The sequence below is a fragment of the Schistocerca piceifrons genome, chromosome 5, assembly GCF_021461385.2.
Source record: "Schistocerca piceifrons isolate TAMUIC-IGC-003096 chromosome 5, iqSchPice1.1, whole genome shotgun sequence".
Taxonomy (NCBI): domain Eukaryota; kingdom Metazoa; phylum Arthropoda; class Insecta; order Orthoptera; family Acrididae; genus Schistocerca; species Schistocerca piceifrons.
Genome location: NC_060142.1, coordinates 706378718 through 706400923, shown reverse-complemented (window position 1 = coordinate 706400923; position 22206 = coordinate 706378718). Strand labels below are relative to the sequence as shown.

The window sequence follows — 22206 nt, the reverse complement described above, 5'->3', positions numbered from 1 at the left end:
TATTTTGGTAATTGCAATTGAAAAGTGTGCACTGCTGTAGTGTTGCATTAAAGACACAAAAACTGTGACACTGTAGTTTACCTTGATTATTATAACAGAACAGAAATGGATGAACTGTGGCCTGTTTGTTTATCCAGTGGTGCCCTTGTTCAGTATCTTGAACTACAAAGGAATCGTTTTCAGAAAGGTCAGCATGAACTGAGCATTCATCAGCTGCCAAGATTTGTTTTTTTTTTGTCTTTCAGAAGTTTACCCTGAGCTTTGGCAATAAAATGATGTGTTCTCAGGTTTTCAAGGGTAGCTACTAACACTTCAAAAAACTCTTTCCGTGGTTTGTAATAGTCACCATTTCCATTCTGTTGTGTCTCACACATTGTTTGTACCTAATATTGTCAGGCATCAAATTGTCATCTTTAGATTCTCCAAACATGTCGAGTAAAGCTAATTTACCTGGACAGTCCCAACATTTTCCGAGATCATACAATTGTAACCGCCAGTATTGCAAACCGAAACTTCCAAAGGGTTGTTACAGTAAACTCTTAAGATTGACCCCTCTATTATCAACTTTAGAGTGTGGTGATACAAACATCAACATTATGGGTGCCAGATGTCCCTGCAGATATACACCATTTTTGTCTTAACTCGCAAAATTTCGACTTTCCAAATTTAATATCAGGATTTTCTTTTTTTGAATTCAGTGAATAGTTAATTTAAAATACACAATATTAACCTTTTTTGTCTCTGAACCTTAGTATCATTTTCTTTCACAGAAACACAATATTTTTTGACAAGCATCGAACAGCTGTTATTGTCATCTTCGTAAAACTTATTAACCTTTCCGGTCCTGTTTCCATCTATGAAATTAGATGCATTTTTCTTTTGTAATGCATGTTAAATTCCCTGCTCAACTACTAACTGCCTTGTTAATTTAACCAAACATTCTGACACATCAAATTCCTCACTAACTTTTGCTTGATTCCAAGAATTTGGTAGTAAACTGATAATTATTATTACTTTTTTTTTTTAATACGACATTTAGTTTTTAGCTTTTTTTTTTATCAAATCATCATATTTGGTTGGAGAATTTTTAGAACTTAACATCTGGTTTAATGCAACTTCTCTTTCAAAATGGAAGTTCCAAATTCATTTTGACAGTAGTTGCCACTTCCGCAATTTTTTGCATTCAATGTGAAAGGGCTTCCTTATTCACTAAGTTTTCTAATTTATTAGCTGGTGATACACCTAGGATTTCACAAGCTAAATCTACTTTTTTATAGTTTCTGATGAGTCAGAAAATTCTTTATCTGAACTATCACTATCCCTTTCTTTGTTAATGACAAATATCTTAGAATAACTTGTTGGACACAGTGTACTTTCTGAAATTATATTGATAAAAGGGCTTTTATTTCTAGAATAATGATCAAATGTTATTTCTCTGACCTTCTTATATTTATTAAAAGGGTCCAAGCAAGACTGTCCGGAAAGGTGATGAACTTTAAGTATTTAACTTCTTGGTAATTGCAAGTTGAGTTAAACTATGAGCCAACTCATAAGTTAAACAACGCTTTTTCATCTTTTTGTTCACTGTAATCTTCAGTTAAAGTAATGTCTTTAGGAAACATTCCATAGACACATTTATGGCAAGCTTAATTAACAAGAACATCAATAGAACGTGGAAACCTCATCATTGAAATGCAACTTCAAGAGATCATTGTTAACTAAGTATGAGTGAACATACATTGGTGGAAGGTTGAAGACAACACACAGACTTTGTGAGCCTGTACAGACTTGCAGATGCTGTATAGCCTGCTGAAACTTCTGCAGATGATTTTTTTCAATAAATAATCATTTGTTACTTTAATTTCATGTGTTTTTTCATTTAAATTACGTAATTTATCTTTATTCCATTAATATAGATATTGCAGGTATTATGAAACATATTTTTGACTGATATTGGCAATTTTTTTCATAACTTGTCATTGAATCTTAAAGCTGAAATTTATACTATAGTTTAATAAAGGTTTATTAAGTGTGTAACTTTCAGGTTTTTATCTGGTCCCCTAATGAAGATATTTTTGGCCTGAGAATGAAAAAAAAATCAAAACATACTTTTTTAGAATAGCATATGTTTGTTTTTTTAAGTGTAAGCTTCTCACCATTGATTTTCTATAGGAAGTAATTATACGGTGTAGCGTAATATCACAAAAACATTAAGGCTGAGAAATTACTCCTTTTTTGGAAAAATACTGTTAAAAATTGAGTTTCAGTTTGCGGCTAAGAACTTGGAGCCTTTAAAAATGTATTAAGGAATACATTCTGTAAGGTGGTCATGGTTTTAATTTATGTCCAGGGTTTGCTAAACTAAATACTTTTTATTTGAAAGGTGTGAGGCAACCCATTAGCGAATAACTTAAAAAATCGCAGATGCTTGTAAGTATAAAAAAACTGCTTGGGACCTGAAACAAAAATGGCTGCTATTTCCAAGTGATAAACAATAATTTTTCTTTAAAAAATATTTTTGAGCCCACTAAATATTAGAAAATCACCCAGCAAATATCAATTTTTTATGAGGCAGTCAAATAATCACTCTTTTTTTCCTGGGTCACTTGATATGGAATGACCCTGGTGCTAGAAGAATTGTTGAAATGGTACGTAACTTGTAGCCCAGTGAAATGTCAAAATGTTGGCATTCTTAGACGATCTAACCTGTTGACAAGGAAACTGAAAACTTCTTACTGAACTGTAATGCTAGAAGAGAGCATCCATACATTTCACTACACTTCTTTTGTCATTTTATATAGTGTGAATGAAGAAATAATGTAATTTGCAATGTAATTCATTATAATTTTTTTTTTTTTTTACAGGCTAACCCTTGTCAGCATCCTATTGTTATATTAAGAGATGTAAAGGAGAAGGACATGGAATCGCTTTTGCGTTTTATGTACAATGGCGAAGTGCACATAGGTCAGGAACAGTTATCGGACTTTCTGAAGACGGCTCAGATGCTGCAGGTCCGAGGACTTGCTGATGTCCCCACAAAAGAAAACCAAAAACCACCTGTAAGTTGAAATAGAATCCAATCCGTTGGCACATATAGTAGAACTAAATGCTACTTTAGATTTGTAATTTAGCATGATTGCTTGCAGCCTGTGGTGTACACCACCACTTGTGGTACTATCCCCTCCCTCTTACATGACGAATGGAAAGCTAGTCCTGTAAAATTTTCTCCAGTGTTCAGGACTTGTCAATTTTAATGTTGGTGACAGTCTGCAGTTAAATTCTGAGAATTTATCAGGCTTGTTACAGTCTTTTGTTTGAAGCTTTTGAAATGGTGTGTGAAAAAAGTGATGGGGTTAGGTGAGTAGATCAGACATATAATTAAGTATCTAATCAAATCGGGGAGAAAAGTGATATGTGGCATAACTTAGCTAAATCAGCGGATGGTTTGCTACAGCACATAGTGAGGCACCAAGGGATAGTTAACTTGTTAGTGGAGGAGGGTAAGTAAAGTTTGTTAAGACATAGATGCAGTAAGCAAGTTGAAATGGATTTAGATTGCAGTAATAGGCAGGTGAGAGACATGCAAGGGATAGAATAGTGTGGAGAGTTTCATCAAACTAGTCTCCTGGCTGATGAATATGAAAGTGCCGGAATTGTGAAATAAGTCTCACAAGGAAGGGCAAGGCCCTGCAACCTACAAATTTTGATGAGCTTTGGCACTCGTTGGAGACGGTTTAATAACAATTCGTGAAGGTGTTTGCGTCATCCCAGAATCAATTTCTTACCAAGAGGAATGGTTAACTGTCGCACCACCAGTTTTGTTTTGCATCGATAGACATTCATGTATGGTTACTTTGATTGCATTCATAAGTGTCCCTCTGGGATTTTGACATAGCACCTGTATGTTCCGGTAGTGATGAAATAAATGTTCGTCTGGAAATTTTTGTTTGTGATACATATTTTTATGAAGGCAATAGGATCACAAGAACTCTTGTCCTTTCATATATATGCAACAGACTGAAACAGCCACTTCTTCGATTGATTTGAAATTATTAGTTCACAAGTGTGAAGGGTGGTCCCTCCTGTGAATTGGTCTGAAATTGATCCCTCCCTCTTTTAATATTAAAACAGTGAACAAGACTTAACAGAAGTTTCCTTAGAGAGACCCCCCAACGAATAGCCAAAGCTCATCAAAAACACGTTATCTGGCCTCCCCTTGTTAGTTCATTTCTTAAAAGATGCATGGACATCCAAATTCCAGTGATAGTTCTGTCAGTGACACAATTGTTTCTGAGGATCCTGTAAGTTTATTGAAGTAACAAGTGTGTGGTATTAATGCTTCCATCTACAGCCTATTGTAATATCTGTGATTGATATTAGTGAATATAAGCTGCAAGAAAAAATAAAATTATCCATAAATGAACAAAAAAATAGGTCCCCAATCTGAATTGTAACATGTGCTTGACATTCACCTTGTAAGCGATGCGTGAATTGTGCTTTTGAAACTGTGTGTTCTCAGTAATGGAATAGTACCTTGTAATTCTGGAAGTGAGAATTTGTTTTCTAGCACTTAATTTTCTGTATGTTTCACTTCTGATTATTTTACTGCGTGTTTCACTTCTGGTTTCTGCTTTGCACATTTTGCTTTTCTCCATTGCTGTGATTCACCATTGTTTACTATATACACCACTTCTTGTTTCCACAACCACTCTTCTTGTTTTAAGTATAACAGCTACTCTGTTCTACAAAAATTCATGTTTTATCATTAAAATTCACACTTCTGTGGATAGAGCAAAATATGTTTATCACTGGCTGATTCAACATCAACTATACAGTCCAAATGGGCAGAGAAGTGATTTTTTAGAAAAAGCAGTACAGATGTCAGCAGAAAGACTCACAGATAGGAAAAAAAGACACCAAAATGTCTTTATGCGTAGAGAAAAAAATTAATCCAGAAACCTGGATCAAAAGAGATGAGTAGTGTGCAGATAAAGCAGTCAAAGAAAATATTATTGTATGTGTAACATGGGTAGGGTTTTGTACTTGGAGCAGCAATGATATGACTGGAGCAGTAAGTACAGAAGACATCACCTTCATATTTTCTGTATGCTTCATCTGGTTTTTTTTCTTGACATGCACCTTAGTTGGCAAAATTGAGAAGCTTTCAGGGAAGTATATATTGCTTTCAGCAAGTGTCTGCCAAACTTTGTGGGCCAACTATACTGTTGTGAAATAGCAGTCGCAGATCCTTCATTGAATTTGAGGGACCAGTGCTGGTCACTGCTGTTAAGTGAATTAGAGCCACATAAACCACCACAGTGATAGGCAACTGTTCGGTAGTTGTTGTTTTGCGATGCCATTTCAGCAGCGACTACATTAGAAATCACTCTGTGACAACTGCATGTGTTTACAGTCACCGGTTGAGGGGATGACTTGTTTTGGGCAGTTACAGAAGAAGGAAACGAGGGGTGGGTGAACGGTCTCCTTTCCTGCTGCCACTTCAGCTGCTCCACAGTAGAACGGTGATTGTCATTCGTAGTAAATATTTATTTGCAACGAACTTCATGATCATCTTGTTGTGGTGATGGGAGAAAGATTATACTGAAACTCAAGAAGTATTGTGCAGATTGATAAGTTTATTACTGCGATTTTTGCAGTTGTTACTTCCAGTTGCCCATGTGCAACCAATCTGTGTGTCTAAATTACACATTTTCCATGCTTCTCTTTGAGTACACTCCTCACACACACACACCTCACATTTGCATATTCTTATTTTCTGTGTCGTCATTAACCCTCCCCTCCCCTGCCCCTCCAACGAGGCTTGCCACTCTTTGGGGCGGTTTCGTGCTTGGCTACCACGGGGCCCCAGCCTTTGCAGCATTTTTTCCCTTCTGTGCTGCATGTCTATCCTCTTGCTGACCGAGCGAGGTGGCGCAGTGGTTAGCACACTGGACTCGCATTCGGGAGGACGACGGTTCAATCCCGTCTCCAGCCATCCTGCTTTAGGTTTTCCGTGATTTCCCTAAATCGTTTCAGGCAAATGCCGGGATGGTTCCTTTGAAAGGGCACGGCCGATTTCCTTCCCAATCCTTCCCTAACCCGAGCTTGCGCTCCGTCTCTAATGACCTCGTTGTCGACGGGACGTTAAACACTACCAACCACCACCACCTCTTGCTGTTCTTTTTCCCGTCCCTTTGGGAAACATGTCTGGGGCATTATTGGGAATGTTCTGCATTCTGTCGCTGATGTGCAAACAGTCTGACCTTTGTTTTTCGCTTCCTTTTACTTTCTTTGTTTCCCTTCTCCTATCGTTCTTCCGCTTCGGTGTTATAGATTCCTCTTTTTTTTCCCCTTCATCCTCCCTGTGCACTCCTGAAGGCTGGCCCACATGTCTGACCCAACAGGTAATGCGTAATTTGCAGCCACAGGTCGACAGGTAGGGTTCGCATGTACCCCCTGGTACAGGCCAGGCCCAGGGAGGGGTGATTGCCTGAGCTGTAACCTTCACAAATTGCCGATTGGTCCCTCTGTCAGGTGTTCGGGAGGTGTGACCTGCGGTGTGAACAATCACCGAAAACGGGTGCACCCCCATGTGAAGGGGCCCCCCAGTTGGAAGGAGCACACTATCAGAAGACACTGGCAATCATGGGGTTTTCCTCACTTTGGGTCAATCATATTCCCACTCAACTTCTTCAAAACGTAAATGCAATGAGGCTAATGATTCAAAGACCCTTCCCACTGCACCACAGTTCCTCATGGTCTCACGTACTGAAGATGGTCAGTCCTTCGCCACAGAAGGTGTAGATGCAATTGCTGGCCCTGTGGCATCCTGCTCTCTTTTACGGAATGGCACTTTGCTTTTGGAGACCACTTCTGATTCTCAAGCACAACTGCTTGCTGCCTCGCTTCTCCACAGGTATCCTGTTCAAGTCAAGGCCCATAGAACTTTGAATTCTTCCCGTGGTGTAATTTACACCAGGCTGTTCAATGGTCTAACCGAGGCCAAAATACGATCTTACCTCTCTGATCAGGGTGTCTTTGCTGTCCATTGTGTAATGAAAAATGTAGATTCCTCCTTAGTGCCTACCTGCACTCTCTTTCTCGCCTGTGGTAGAGTGGTGCTTCTGTCCAACCTCAAAGCAGGCTATGAAATTATCACCATCGAGCCATACATTCCGAAACCAATGTGCTGCTACCAGTGTCTTCGTTTTAACCATACTAGAATGTCTTGTCGACACTCGGGCAAATGTATCACTTGTGGTAGGGATGCGCACAAGGGCGATTGTCCACCTCCTCCTCCTCCTCCCTGCTGTATCAACTGCAATGGTGGCCATGCCGCCTCCTCTTGGGAGTGTCCAGTGTATCTTGATGAGTGGGCTGTTCAAGAGATCCAGTTGCTCGCAAGTTACTGGCTAGTCGCAAATCCCGTGTTCTCCCAACTGGTATCTATAGTTCTGTTGTCAGCCCTCGCCATGTGAAGGACATGGCCACGCAGACATACAACCACCAATTCAGCCCTGAGGTCATGAAATTGCCCAGTCCAACTGTCCATCAAGCCATAAAACTCTCGCCTCAAGGGGTGAAACCTCTGGCTACAGAACTGGTAGGCCGGAGAGGACAGAAGGAGTACTCCCGTGAAGACTTCCTCCATCCCTCCAGTCAATCAACACGAGTCTCCATCTACCTGGAAAGGCTCAAAGAAGTCCTCCAAAGGCAAACGGTCTTCCCCTTCGCCACCTTGAAGATCCTCTTCGATGGTGGCAGCATGTGATACCTTTGCTCGGCCAGCCTCTGTGTCGCCATTGTGCACCAACAACTGTTTTTCGGCTCTGGACTCCACAGACCGACAGCAAAAGCAAGCTGATGCTTCTGTGGACCCCATGGAGCAGGATCCTCCTGCTTCTGTGCCCTGTAGTAGCACCTCTTCCCCAGCTGTCACTCGGCAGCCACCGAGATGACACCCCCACATCTCTTCATCATGACTCTCCTCCAATGGAACGTTCGCAGCCTTCGGTCCCACAAAGAGTATTTACAGCTGCTTCTGGCGCCACAGCATCCCCTTGTACTCTGCCTTCAGGAAACAAAATTGCACCCTCACGACCGCTTTGACTTAAGATTCGTTTTGACCTTCCCCCTCATGGGGGCGTCACAATGCCCATAAGGGATGACATTCATAGTCAACCAATCTTGCTGACTACCAGTTGTCAAACTGTGGCAGTTGCCTTTTCCTTCCCCTCCTGACTTTTTCCCCTCTGTACTATGTATGTCCCTCCGCCATTTTCTGTCACCGGGGCAGACTTCCTTCAACTGCCTCCCCCATTTTCGCTACTCTGTGACTTCAATGCACATCATCCCCTTTGGGGACCTGTCAGAGAGGTGCCCTCTTGGCCGACCTTCTTAGCCAACTTACCCTCTTCTGCCTTAACACTGGAGCACCCACTTTCCTTTCCGACTCCTCGCACACCTATGCCATTTGGACCTATCCCTCTGCACTGCCCAACTTGCCCATCATCTTGAGTGGTCCGTTCTGTCTGACACCTGTTTGAACGACCATTTCCCGTGTGCTATCCATTTGCTGATCCATACCCCATCTGCATGCACGCCTAAATGGCAGCTTCCTAGGGCTGACTGGCAGCTTTACTCTTCCATTGTGATCTTCAAAGAACAAGATTTTTCCAGTTGTGATGCTCTGGTCAAAAATCTCAAATATGTTAGCCTTACTGCTACAGAATGTTCCATCCCCCGCACTTCCTCTGTACCACGTCGTGTCCCAGTCCCTTGGTGGACCAAAACATGCCGCGACACAATTCGCGCACATAGTCGTGCTCTCTGTGTTTTTAACTGCCACCCTATGCTGACAAACTGCATTCTTTATAAACATCTGCATGCAAAGTGTCGTCGTGTTCTTTGGGATAGCAAAAGAGCTAGCTGGATTTCATTCACTAGTTCTTTCAACAGTTCCACACCTTCTCTGTCATGTGGGCCAACCACCGACGACTCTTCGGAACCAAAATCCATTCCCCAATTTCCAGCCTGATAGTCGCTGATGATGTCATCGTGGACCCTATTGCCATCTCCAACGCCTTGGGCAGCCATTTTGCGGAAGTTTCAAGCTCTTCCCACTATCACCCTGCCTTCCTCGATCGGAAATGAGTAGAGGCGGCTCTGGCAATGCCCTTCTCTTCTCCGAATCGTGAGTGCTACAATGCCGTCTTTACTGTGAGGGAGGTCGATTGTGCTCTCGGTTCATTCCGATCCTCCGCCCCAGGGCCAGACGCCATCCACATTCAGATGTTGCAGCACTTTTCTCTTGCGGGCAAGCACTTTCTGCTTAACGTGTACAACCGCGTCTGGGCAGAGGGCACATTTCCTGGATGCTGGCATGAAGCCACCGTCATAGCCATACCTAAGCCCGGTAAAGACAAAAACCTTCATTCTAGCTACCACCCCATCTCTCTTACCAGCTATGTTTGCAAGGTGATGGAATGTATGATTCATGCCGGGCTGGTATGGTGGCTCGAGTCTTGACATTTACTAACGAATGCACAGCGTGGATTTTGAGCGCCGTATTCTGCAGTTAACCATCTCGTTACTTTGTCCACCCATGTCATGAATCTCGTTACTTTGTCCACCCATGTCATGAATGGTTTTCTGCGGAAATCCGAGACAAATCCAAGACTGTGACTGTGTTTTTTGATTTGGAGTAGGCCTACGACACCTACTGGAGAACTGGTATCCTCCGTACTCTTTACACGTGGGGCTTCTGTAGGCGTCTGCCCTCTTTTCTTCGGGCATTTTTACAAGACCGGGTTTTCAAGGTGCATGTGGGTTCTGCATTGTCGGACACGTTTATCCAAGAAAATGGTGTGCCTCAGGGTTCTGTCCAGAGCGTCATACTCTTTGCTATTGCCATTAACCCTATGACCTATTAACCTGTCTCCCGTTGGGCATCTCTGACTGTCTTTTTGTAGATGATTTTGCAATCTCTTGCAGTTCTCCATGGACCTGTCTCACCAAGCAGCGACTTCAGTGCTGTCTTGATCGTCTTAACTCCTGGAGCATTGACAATGGCTTTCACTTTTCTCCTGACAAAACCGTGTGTATGAATTCCTGGCGGCGCAAATGGTTACTCCCACCATCTCTACCGTCTTGGGTCTGTTGCTCTTCCATTTGTTGAAACTACGAAATTTCTTGGGCTCATACTCCATAGGAAACTCTCTGGGTCCTCCCATGTGTCTTACCTGGCAGCCCACTGTACATGGTCCCTCAATCTCCTACGTGTCCTCAATGGTACTTCCTGGGGTGCCGATCGAACCACACCCCTTTGTTTGTACTGGTCCCTTGTCAGTTCGAAACTCGACTGTGGGTGCTTCGTTTATGCGTCTGCATGCCCATCTCTCTTATGCCGTCTCAACACTAACCACCATCATGGCATGTATTCGGCCACGGGTGTCTTTTGCACCAGCCTGGTTTGAGAGTGTGTATGCTGAAGCTGCTGAACTACCACTGTTCTACCACCGTGACTTTCTCCTCAGAAGGTATGCATGCCGTTTGTCTGCCATGTGTGGCTACCCCTCCTATGCCTTCTTCTTTGATGATTCCTTTGATTGTCATTATGGGGCTCGTCCCTCTTCTCTGTTACCTCCTAGAGCCCACTTTTGCCACTTGATACGGCGGCTTAACTTCACACTACCTGCAACTTTCTCGGTGGGTGTGAACCCTTCATCACCTTGGCTTTGTGAAGCGGCCCATATTAACATTGGCCTTCATTTCCTTCCTAAGGACACTACTCCAACCTTCGTCTATTGCCTCCAGTTTCACGACCTTCCAATGGAACTTTGCGATAGTGCCTTTGTCTATACTGATTGCTCTGACTGACCATGAGGTCAAGTGTGCCTTCGTCATTAGCACCCGTGTTTGTTGATATCGGCTTCTGGCCCACTCCTCAGTATTTACAGCCGACCTCTTCGCCTTGTATCAGGCCACGGAGTACATCCGGCGACACGGCCTTTTCAATTGTGTCCTCTGCTCAGACTCACTCAGCGCCCTCCAAAATGTGTGTGCGCTGTACACTGCACATCCGTTAGTGCAGCGGGTGCAGAAAACTGTCAATTGCTCACTCTTCATAGAGCCAGCGTCACGTTTCTGTGGGTCCCTGGTCGTGTCAGTCTGTCAGGAAACGTGGCTGCTGACGCAGCTGCCAAGGCTGCAGCTGTCGTACCTCAGCCCGCGAGTACCTATATTCCCTCCGATGATCTCTGCATTGCCGTCTGTCGCAAGGTGGTGTCCTTTTGGCATCGCCAATGGACCTCACTTCGTGGGAATAAGCTTCAGCTCATTAAGCCTCTCCCAGTCCCTTGAAAGACCTCCTTTCAGCCCTCCTGCTGGGAGGAAATTATTTTAACTCAGCTGCATATTAGTCACTGCCTTTTTAGCCATCGTCATTTGCCAAGTGGCGCTACCACACCAATTTGTACACATTGTTCCCAAATTTTAACTATCCACCACTTTCTGATTGATTGCCCCCCTTCTTTTTTTACCAATTTATGTTCCAGCTTGGGTTTGCCATCTGATTTATCAGCCGTTTTAGCAAATGACCTGTGGGCTGTCGACTGCGTTTTACTTTTTATCCGCCAAATCAATATGGTGAAGGCCATTTAATTTTTAGTTTTGGACCTCCATTTCTGCATGATGTTTTTTTAGCCCATTTTCCACGTGCCTGTTTTTAGCTGTCTCCTATTCTGTCAATTGGGACTGACATATAGTTGTTTAATTCCTCTTTGTGTTAGTGTTCTATAGTTTCGACTTGGGTTCATATGACCCTAGTCGTTTTTTGCGCCATAGAGCAAAACAAAACATGCCATTTATCCCAGTGTATTACATGCTAAAGTAGCTGAAAACAGTATTTAATATTTTTTTTGTCTTGGCAGTGCACCAATTTTTATTCTGCTTCACATAATCAAGCTGATTGTTAGTAAACATACATAAAAGTATTGACAGCACAGGAAGTACTGTTGCATTTGTGAGTGAATGGTGAGTTTTAATTTCTGAAGACACTGTTGTTGTTGTTGTGGTCTTCAGTCCTGAGACTGGTTTGATGCAGCTCTCCATGCTACTCTATCCTGTGCAAGCTTCTTCATCTCCCAGTATCTACTGCAACCTACATCCTTCTGAATCCGCTTAGTGTATTCATCTCTTGGTCTCCCTCTACGATTTTTACCCTCCACGCTGCCCTCCAATACTAAATTGGTGATCCCTTGATGCCTCAGGTCATGTCCTACCAACCGATCCCTTCTTCTAGTCAAGTTGTGGCACAAATTTCTCTTCTCCTCAATTCTATTCAATACCTCCTCATTAGTTATGTGATCTACCCATCTAATCTTCAGCATTCTTCCTTAGCACCACATTTCTAAAGCTTCTATTCTCTTCTTGTCCAAACTATTTACCGTCCGTGTTTCACTTCCATACATGCCTGCACTCCATACAAATACTTTCAGAAACGACTTCCTGACACTTAAATCTATACTCGATGTTAACAAATTTCTCTTCTTCAGAAACGCTTTCCTTGCCATTGTCAGTCTACATTTTATATCGTCTCTACTTCGACCATCATCATTTATTTTGCTCCCCAAATAGCAAAGCTCCTTTACTACTTTAAGTGTCAAATTTCCTAATCTAATTCCCTCAGCATCACCCGACTTAATTCGACTAAATTCCATTATCCTCGTTTTGCTTTTGTTGATGTTCATCTTGTATCCTCCTTTCAAGACACTGTCCATTCCGTTCAACTGTTCTTCCAAGTCATTTGCTGTCTCTGACAGAATTACAATGTCATCGGCAAACCTCAAAGTTTTTATTTCTTCTCCATGGGCTTTAATACCTACACCAAATTTTTCTTTTGTTTCCTTCACTGCTTGCTCAATATACAGATTGAATAACATTGGGGAGAGGCTACAACCCTGTATAACTCCCTTCCCAACCGCTGCTTCCCTTTCATGTCCCTCGACTCTTATAACTGCCACCTGGTTTCTGTACAAATTGTAAATAGCCTTTCGCTCCCTGTATTTTACCCCTGCCACCCTTAGAATGTGAAAGAGAGTATTCCAGTCAACATTGTCAAAAGCTTTCTCTAAGTCTACAAATGCTAGAAACGTAGGTTTGCCTTTCCTTAATCTTTCTTCTAAGATAAGTCGTAAGGTCAGTATTGCCTCACGTGTTCCAACATTTCTACGGAATACAAACTGATCTGAGGTCGGCTTCTACCAGTGTTTCCATTCGTCTGTAAAGAATTCGTGTTAGTATTTTGCAGCTGTGACTTATTAAACTGATAGTTCGGTAATTTTCACATCTGTCAACACCTGCTTTCTTTGGGATTGGAATTATTATATTCTTCTTGGAGTCTGAGGGTATTTCACCTGTCTCATACATCTTGCACACCAGATGGTAGAGTTTTGTCAGGACTGGCTCTCCCAAGGCCGTCAGTAGTTCCGATGGAATGTTGTCTACTCCCGGGGCCTTGTTTCGACTCAAGTCTTTCAGTTCTCTGTCAAACTCTTCACGCAGTATCATATCTCCCATTTCATCTTCATCTACATCCTCTTCCATTTCCATAATATTGTCCTCAAGTACATCACCCTTATATAGACCCCCTATATACTCCTTCCACCTTTCTGCTTTCCCTTCTTTGCTTAGAACTGGGTCTCCATCTGAGCTCTTGATATTCATACAAGTGGCTCTCTTTTCTCCAAAGGTCTCTTTAATTTTCCTGTAGGCAGTATCTATTTTGCCCCTAGTGAGATAAGCCTCTACATCCTTACATTTGTCCTCTAGCCATCCCTGCTTAGCCATTTTGCACTTCCTGTCGATCTCATTTTTGGGACGTTTGTATTCCTTTTTGCCTGCTTCATTTACTGCATTTTTATATTGTCTCCTTTCATCAATTAAATTCAATATTTCTTCTGTCACCCAAGGATTTCTACTAGCCCTCGTCTTTTTACCTACTTGATCCTCTGTTGCCTTCTCCACTTCATCCCTCAGAGCTACCCATTCTTCTTGTACTGTATTTCTTTCCCCCACTCCTGTCAGTTTCTCCCTTATGCTGTTTTTTTTAAATTGTCTCAATAAAGGGACTGAGCTCAAAGTAATGTTGGTTAGAGGAGGTACTTAATCTTCAGAATTAATTATTCAGTATCATCAGTTATCTTCAAAGCCCTCTGCTTGAGGCTGTTCTTCAGAGTAACCCTCTCTGTCAAAAATGTCATACGGAGGCAGATTAGGTCAGTTGTCGTGCTTGTTGGCCCCCTCCCCAACCCCCTGCCAAATTTTCAATTTCCCCTTTTCCTCAATTTTTACACAGACACTAATTTACAGACACAGAATGCATTGTTTCACATGTTATGTTGTGGGATGCAAGTATGGTGTGACGACATGCAGTTTTTCAGCTGCTGTTGGAAGCTGGTAAATACAAGGTAATACAGTTTCTCAGTGCTTATAGTTACCTCATAACACCGCTAATGCACACGATAACTCACATCGGTTTTAATCTATATTTAAACTAGATTTCTTCGAAGACTTTCTGAAAGCTTACAATTTTGTGCTGATCGAGAATTCAAACCTGGACCCTTGCTCTTCATAGGCTGATCTCTTAGCAGTTGGCATAACCAAGTATCTTCTTTCTCTTTTCTGGCACTATAGCCCACAAAGGGTCCAGACCTTGTTTGTTGACCACCTGTCTTCTCCAGTTCTCTCGTGAATTTGGTAGCATTCTTTAGTTCCATTCTCCTAACTTTCTCATCTCCATCTCTATATCATCCAGCCATCATGTGCCTGTACATAAGCAGGGATCGGTGGATTTGTATAGAGTTCATACAGTTCTGCATTGCTCCTAATTATCCAAGTGCTATTTTCATACACTGCCCCCTAAATCTTAAGCAATACTTTGTGTTCCCATGCATCCATGGTGTTTTTGATCTGTTGTGTTTCTGACCGTGTTTCGCACCCATACAGACTAATTGTTGTAACAGTCATTTTGTGAACTGTTGTCCTCAGCTACCTTGAAATATTGGATCATAACATGTTAAGGAAGCTGTAATAGCTTGCCTCTTCACCTTGTTTTGTTTATGCTGTTGATCATATGTTTTATAATGAAATAATAAGCAACTAGAAATTTAATTTCATGACTAGTTTAAATTTCTTTCGTGCAACTGGTTGCTTATTATTTCATTATATACGACTACATTTCCTGAAAATGGATAAAATACTAATCACATATTTTTCTTTTTTCTTACTTATGACCATACCAAGTGCAACCACCTCACAGTGCAAAACTACGTAGTTTTCCAACAGATATTCTCTACTTCTCCCAAGTATGGCTATATCATCTGCAAATTCCATATTCTCAGTCATTCTATTCAAAACAGTACCATCTGTTTGTGTGGCAGTTTTCACATGACAGCCTCCAGAGCCAGGTTGAATGATGTCAGTGATGCAGAATCTCCTTGCTTAAGTCTTAGAAAGCTTGGGAAATTATTGGAATATTTGTCGTTGGCTTTTATTTTTGCAGTTGGTGTTGTGTAGTCTTTCTCACGAGTGTTGTTAGCTTTGGTGGTATCCCCAGCTCCATATTTAAAAGACCATTTTTGTTGACACTGTCATAACCTGCTTTAAAATCCACATGCAGCTGATGCACCATTATATTATACTCAAAACACTTTCCCATTATTAATGGAAGGGTGAACATCCAATCTGTTGTTGCTCTTTTCTTCCTGGTATTCCCCAATTGTGGCTTCGGCATATGGTCGTAGTTTCTTGTTCAGTATCCTAGCTAGTATGTGGTAGGCAGCATTCACCACTGCTATTCCTCTGTGGTTTTTGCAGTTTGTTCAATCGCTCTTCTTATGTCTTGATGTAATGATGGATGCTTGCTGGCTTGTTTGTGTTTTTTCATCAAAGTATGCCTTTCTCGAATCTTCGACTTCTGAATTAGTCATTGTCTTAGTGGTAAGCATTTGGGTTCACCTGGTAATGTCTCTTAACATATCAGGAGTGTGCGTGTAATCTGCTGCAGAACAAAAGTTTTATTCTAGTGTCCTGTTTATAGAGTATTTCTATAGACATGAGCTAACATTATTGTACACTACTTTGCTGTGCAAAGTTTAGCAGTCAGTCTATTCCTATGGTGTTATATTAGGTGTTAATGTGTTATTTGTACTAAAACATGGAGTGGAAGGTTTAAAATACTCAGAAATATTCAATTTGCAAAAGTGAAGACAGGCTAGTTGTAAAATTGATGTTGAGAAGAGAGGGGGAGGGAACATCTAATCATCATCATCATCATTTAAGAATGATAATGCCTTGCAGCGTTCAGTCTGGAGCATGTCCCCCTTATAAAATCCCTCCATGATCCCCTACATTGGTGCCTCTTCTGATGTTAAGCCTATTACTTCAAGATCATTCTTAACTGATTCCAGGTACCTTCTCCTTGGTCTGCCCCGACTCCTCCTACCCTCTACTGCTGAACCCATGAGTCTCTTGGGTAACCTTGCTTCTCCCATGCGTGTAACATGACCCCAGCATCTAAGCCTGTTCGCCCTGACTGCTACATCTACAGAGTTCATTCCCAGTTTTTCTTTGATTTTCCCATTGTGGACACCCTGCTGCCATTGTTCCCATCTACTAGTACCTGCAATCATCCTAGCTACTTTCATATCTGTAACCTCAACCTTATTGATAAGGTAACCTGAATCCACCTAGCTTTCACTCCCATACAACAAAGTTGTAGATAGTAGCTCAGCACTCACAGCTTTGCTACACTTTGCTTCCAGTTCTTTCACTATGTTGCCATCCTGTGAGAATATGCATGCTAAGTACTTGAAACCGTCCACCTGTTCTAACTTTGTTCCTCCTATTTGGCACTCAATCCATTTATATCTCTTTACCACTGACATTACTTTCGTTTTGGAGATGCTAATCTTCATACCATAGTTCTTACATTTCTGATCTAGCTCCGAAATATTACTTTGCAAACTTTCAATCAAATCTGCCACCACAACTAAGTCATCCGCATATGCAAGACTGCTTATTTTGTGTTCACCCATCTTAATCTCACCCAGCCAGTCTATTGTTTTCAACATATGTTCCATAAATAATATGAACAACGGTGGAGACAGGTTGCAGCTTTGTCTTACCCCTGAAACTACTCTGAACCATGAACTCAATTTACTGTCAACTCTAAATGCTGCCTGACTATCTATGTAAAGACCTTTAATTGCTTGCAAAAGTTTGCCTCCTATTCCATAATCTCGTAGAACAGACAATAGCTTCCTCCTAGGAACCTGGTCATATGCCTTTTCTAGATCTATAAAGCATAGTACAATTCCCTGTTCCACTCGTAACACTGCTCCATTATTCGTCGTAAGCTAAAGATCTGGCCCTGACAACCTCTAAGAGGCCTAAACCCACACTGATTTTCATCCAATTTGTCCTCAACTAATACTCGCACTTTCATTTCAACAATACCTCAGAAGATTTTACCCACAACGCTAATTAAAGAGATACCTCTGTAGTTCCAATCTTTTCTGCTTCCACGTTTAAAGATTGGTGTGATTACTGCTTTCGTCCAGTCTGATGGAACCTGTCCCGACTACCACGCCATTTCAATTATCCTATGTAGCCATTTAAGACCTGACATTCCACTGTATTTGATGAGTTCCGATTTAATTTCATCCACCCCAGCCGCTTTATTGCACTGCAATCTATTGACCATTTTCTCCACTTCCTCAAATGTGATCCTATTTCCATCATCATTCCTATCCCATTGTACATCGAAATCTGAAACATTACTGATCATATTTTCACCTTCATTGAGCAACTCTTCAAAATATTCCCTCAATCTGCCCAAGGCATCAACAGGATTCACCAGCAGTTTTCCTGACCTGTCCAAAATACTTGTCATTTCCTTCTTACCCCCCTTTTGAAGACTGCTAATTACACTCCAGAATGGTTTTCCAGCAGCTTGACCCAAAGTCTCCAACCTGTTTCCAAAGTCTTCCCAAGATTTCTTCTTGGTTGCTGCAATTATCTGTTTGGCTTCGTTTCTTTCTTCAACATAACTTTCTCTGTCTACCTGAGTTCTAGTATGTAGCCATTTTTGATATGCCTTCTTTTTCTTTTACAGGCTGCCTTGACTGTGTCATTCTTCCAAGCTGTTTGCTTCATCCTACCTTTTCACACTACTGTTCTAAGACGTTCTTTAGCCACTTCTAGTACTGTGTCCCTGTACCTTGTCCATTCCTTTTCCAATGACTGTAATTGACTACATTCAACTAACTGGTACCTTTCTGAGATCACTGTTATGTACTTGTGCCTGATTTCCTTATCCTGAAGTTTCTCCACTCTTATCCTCCTACATATGGACCTGACCTCCTGCACTTTCGGCCTCACAATCCCAATTTCGCTGCAGATTAAGTAGTGATCGGTGTCATCAAAGAATCCCCTGAATACACGTGTGTCCCTCACAGCCTTCCTGAATTCCTGATCTGTTATTATATAGTCAATGACAGATCTGGTTCCCCTGCCTTCCCAAGTATACTGGTGAATGTTCTTATGTTTAAAAAAGGAGTTTGTGATTACTAAGCCCATACTGGCACAGAAATCCAAGAGTTGTTTCCCATTCCTGTTGGCCTCCATATCCTCTCCAAATTTACCCATAACCTTTTCATACCCTTCTGTTCGATTTCCAATCCTGGCATTAAAATCACCCATGAGCAGAACACTGTCCTTGTCCTTTACTCTAACAACTACATCACTGAGTGCGTCATAAAACCTATCCATCTTATCTTGTTCTGTCCCATCACAATGCGAATATACTGACACAATCCTAATTTTCTTGCTAGACACTGTCAAATCTATCCACATCAGTCATTCGTTTACATACCGTATTGCAACTACGCTGGGTTCCATTTCTTTCCTGATATAAAGCCCTACACCCCATTGTGCTATTCCTGCTTTGGCTCCTGACAGGTAGACCTCGTATTCTCCCACTTCCTCTTCTTTCTCACCCCTTACCCGAATGTCACTAACAGCTAAAACGTCCAACGCCCTCTTACTTGCAGCCTCTGCCAGCTCTACCTTCTTCCCAGAGTAGCCCCCATTGATATTAATAGCTCCCCATCTCGTTACCATTTGTTTGCAGAGTCGTAGCTTAGGAGTCCCTGGTTTGTCAATTAGAGGTGGGACTCCGTCACCTCCAAAGGTCCAAGGCATTTTGCTCTGATTGTTGCCAGCATCATATTTAAAGTACCAGGGAAGCAGGTCGATAGCTTTACTTGCCCCAGGTCCCATTGAGTTTTACCCCTAACGGTTAAGGGACTAACCGGTGGATTTGGTAGTCTTTGCCGTCTGAGCACAAAGGTGACCACAACTCAGAATATGTCCGAGATGCCCAGCCTTATTGCAAAGTAACTGGTATCCTGACTGTCAGGACCACTTACGTGGCCACTCATATGTTGCCCATGGTTCATGAACTAGGAAATGACATCAGGAACCCACACCATGAACCACAAACATCTGATCAGTGAATAAAAATAAGTACAGTTCCAAGGCAGTTAATACATTTAGGACATGGAAAAGGTGGTGAATACAAAGTTCTTCCACAATCAGAATGATGGTGTGGATAGAAATGGCAAACCTTGAGATTCGTAACTACAATTAAGTTTGCCAGCTCACTGCTTGAGGCTGCACTATGCATCTGTGGCACAATTCTGTTTTGTATTTTTAATGTATAGGCCATTTTCAGGATGGGAAGTGTTGTGGATTGTAGATAAACGAACAGTGTGTCAGATTCCATAAACAATCAGTTAATTAAAAGTCTAAATAAGTGAATACAGTTCAATGCTAAGGACGTCGTTAGTGAGGTTAATGATGCATCATCATCATCATCTGTTTTATATCCACTACTCCTCATCTACTAGACTTAGTCATGTGTTACTGTCATTCGTAATAGACATTCATGTTGCTTCTGCATGTGTTCTGATACCATACAAACACCTCCCATTAGATTGTGATCTCAGTATTTTCTTACCTTTTGGAAATCAACAAAGAACTGCCATATACTATCCATTTTCTGGGCTATATTCCATGCCCTTTTCTGTTTCATTTTCATTACATTCTTAGTTGGATCTGTCACCCTAGCTGGTTCTTACGTGGTTCTTAATATGTCCCAGTAGCATAGTTGGTTTTCCTACTTTAAGAAACGAAAACGTACAGTACGATGACAGAAAAGGTTAATGGTATGTAATCATTGACAGAGTGCCAACAATTCTGATTTTCTTACTATCTTGATGAAGTCATGTTATGTTCAATAATTTTGTTCATAATTTGTTAATTGTCCATTATACTTTTATCAACTTCTAAAGACAACTTGTTTCTTTGGGTGGGTAAAATCTGATCCTTATTTAGAATTGCTAATAAATTTAACAAAGATCTTGTGGATAATGGATAGAAGGTTGGTGGCCTATAGGTTTTGCATCTCTTCTTGTGAAGAAGAATTACATGAATATCCCAGTTTTAAGAGCTTGTATTCGTTTTGCAAACAGATAAACATTTGGGTTGTTTCACCTTAGATTGCAGTGATTTATATATATATATATATATATATATATATATATATATATATATGTGTGTGTCTGTATGTGTGGATGGATATGTGCGTGTGTGCGAGCGAGTGTATACCTGTCCTTTTTTCCCCCTAAGGTAAGTCTTTCCGCTCCCGGGATTGGAATGACTCCTTACCCTCTCCTTTGAAACCACTTCCTTTCGTCTTCCCCTCTCCTTCCCTCTTTCCTGATGAGGCAACAGTTTGTTGCGAAAGCTTGAATTTTCTGTGTATGTTTGTGTTTGTTTGTGTGTCTGTCGACCTGCCAGCACTTTCATTTGGTAAGTCACATCATCTTTGTTTTTAGATATATATTTCCTACGTGGAATGTTTCCCTCTATTATAACTATATATATATATATATATATATATATATATATATATATATATATATAATAGAGGGAAACATTCCACGTAGGAAATATATATCTAAAAACAAAGATGATTATATATAAAAACAAAGATGAGGTGACTTACCGAACGAAAGCGCTGGCAGGTCGATAGACACACAAACATACACACAAAATTCAAGCTTTCGCAACAAACTGTTGCCTCATCAGGAAAGAGGGAAGGAGAGGGGAAGACGAAAGGAAGTGGGTTTTAAGGGAGAGGATAAGGAGTCATTCCAATCCCGGGAGCGGAAAGACGTATACCTGTCCTTTTTTCCCCCAAAGGTAAGTCTTTCCGCTCCCGGGATTGGAATGACTCCTTATCCTCTCCCTTAAAACCCACTTCCTTTTGTCTTTCCCTCTCCTTCCCTCTTTCCTGATGAGGCAACAGTTTGTTGCGAAAGCTTGAATTTTGTGTGTATGTTTGTGGTTGTTTGTGTGTCTGTCGACCTGCCAGCACTTTCATTTGGTAAGTCAAATCATCTTTGTTTTTAGATTTATTTATATATTTTAGTGTATTTTGTTCTGCTTTATCTCAATCTTATTGAAACACTAACACATTATATGATGTTACATCTTAAATGTTATTTTCATTAGTGACTGTGGTGTTTCTGATTCATATCTTGCACTATGCAATATTTTAAAAAAGTCTCCAGATGTTAGTGCAAGTTCTATCTCTGTAATTAATGTGCTGTCAGCAACTTCTTCAAAGTCTTTATAGATGAGGTCTTCTGAATCTCATCAAGACCAGTTCGTGTGTCGATCATATGCCAAGAAAGCTCTCAAGTCTCCATCCTGTTAAGTGTATTGTATACTGCAATGATTAGTAAGAGTCATCTAATATAAGAATTTATGTATTAACTAAATCTGTATTAATAATTTCTCTTCTTTTGATTTCTGCAAAGGTATCAAATTCACTTCCATGGTCACAGTCTTCTGAAATGAGAGATAGTTTCAATGACGACGATGTTTCACCACCACCTAAAAGGAATCGCTTCTCGCCATCTCCTGCATCTTCTGCGGCACATAACAATGGGGGTGAACAGATGATGAGAGAATCCCTCTTGGGCCAAGCATTGGAAAGTGGAGCCCAGCTGCCTCCCTCGGCTGGCTCTTCTCATCAGGTAGAGTATAATTCTCCAGTTCTACCTCCTTTCCCTCTCT

At 41.3% G+C, this 22206-nt stretch overlaps 1 protein-coding gene across 6 annotated transcripts in view; it reads left to right on the top strand.

Annotated features, from left to right (window-relative positions):
- The window catches only part of LOC124798552 (protein abrupt), a 93163-nt gene that overhangs the window by 12999 nt on the left and 57958 nt on the right, over positions 1 to 22206 (top strand). For all 6 annotated transcript variants that reach the window (XM_047262007.1, XM_047262004.1, XM_047262006.1 and 3 more), the window contains 2 exons: positions 2865 to 3059; positions 21948 to 22166. In XM_047262007.1, the coding sequence (XP_047117963.1) occupies positions 2865 to 3059; positions 21948 to 22166 (414 nt within the window). The remainder of the gene's footprint in view (positions 1 to 2864; positions 3060 to 21947; positions 22167 to 22206) is intronic.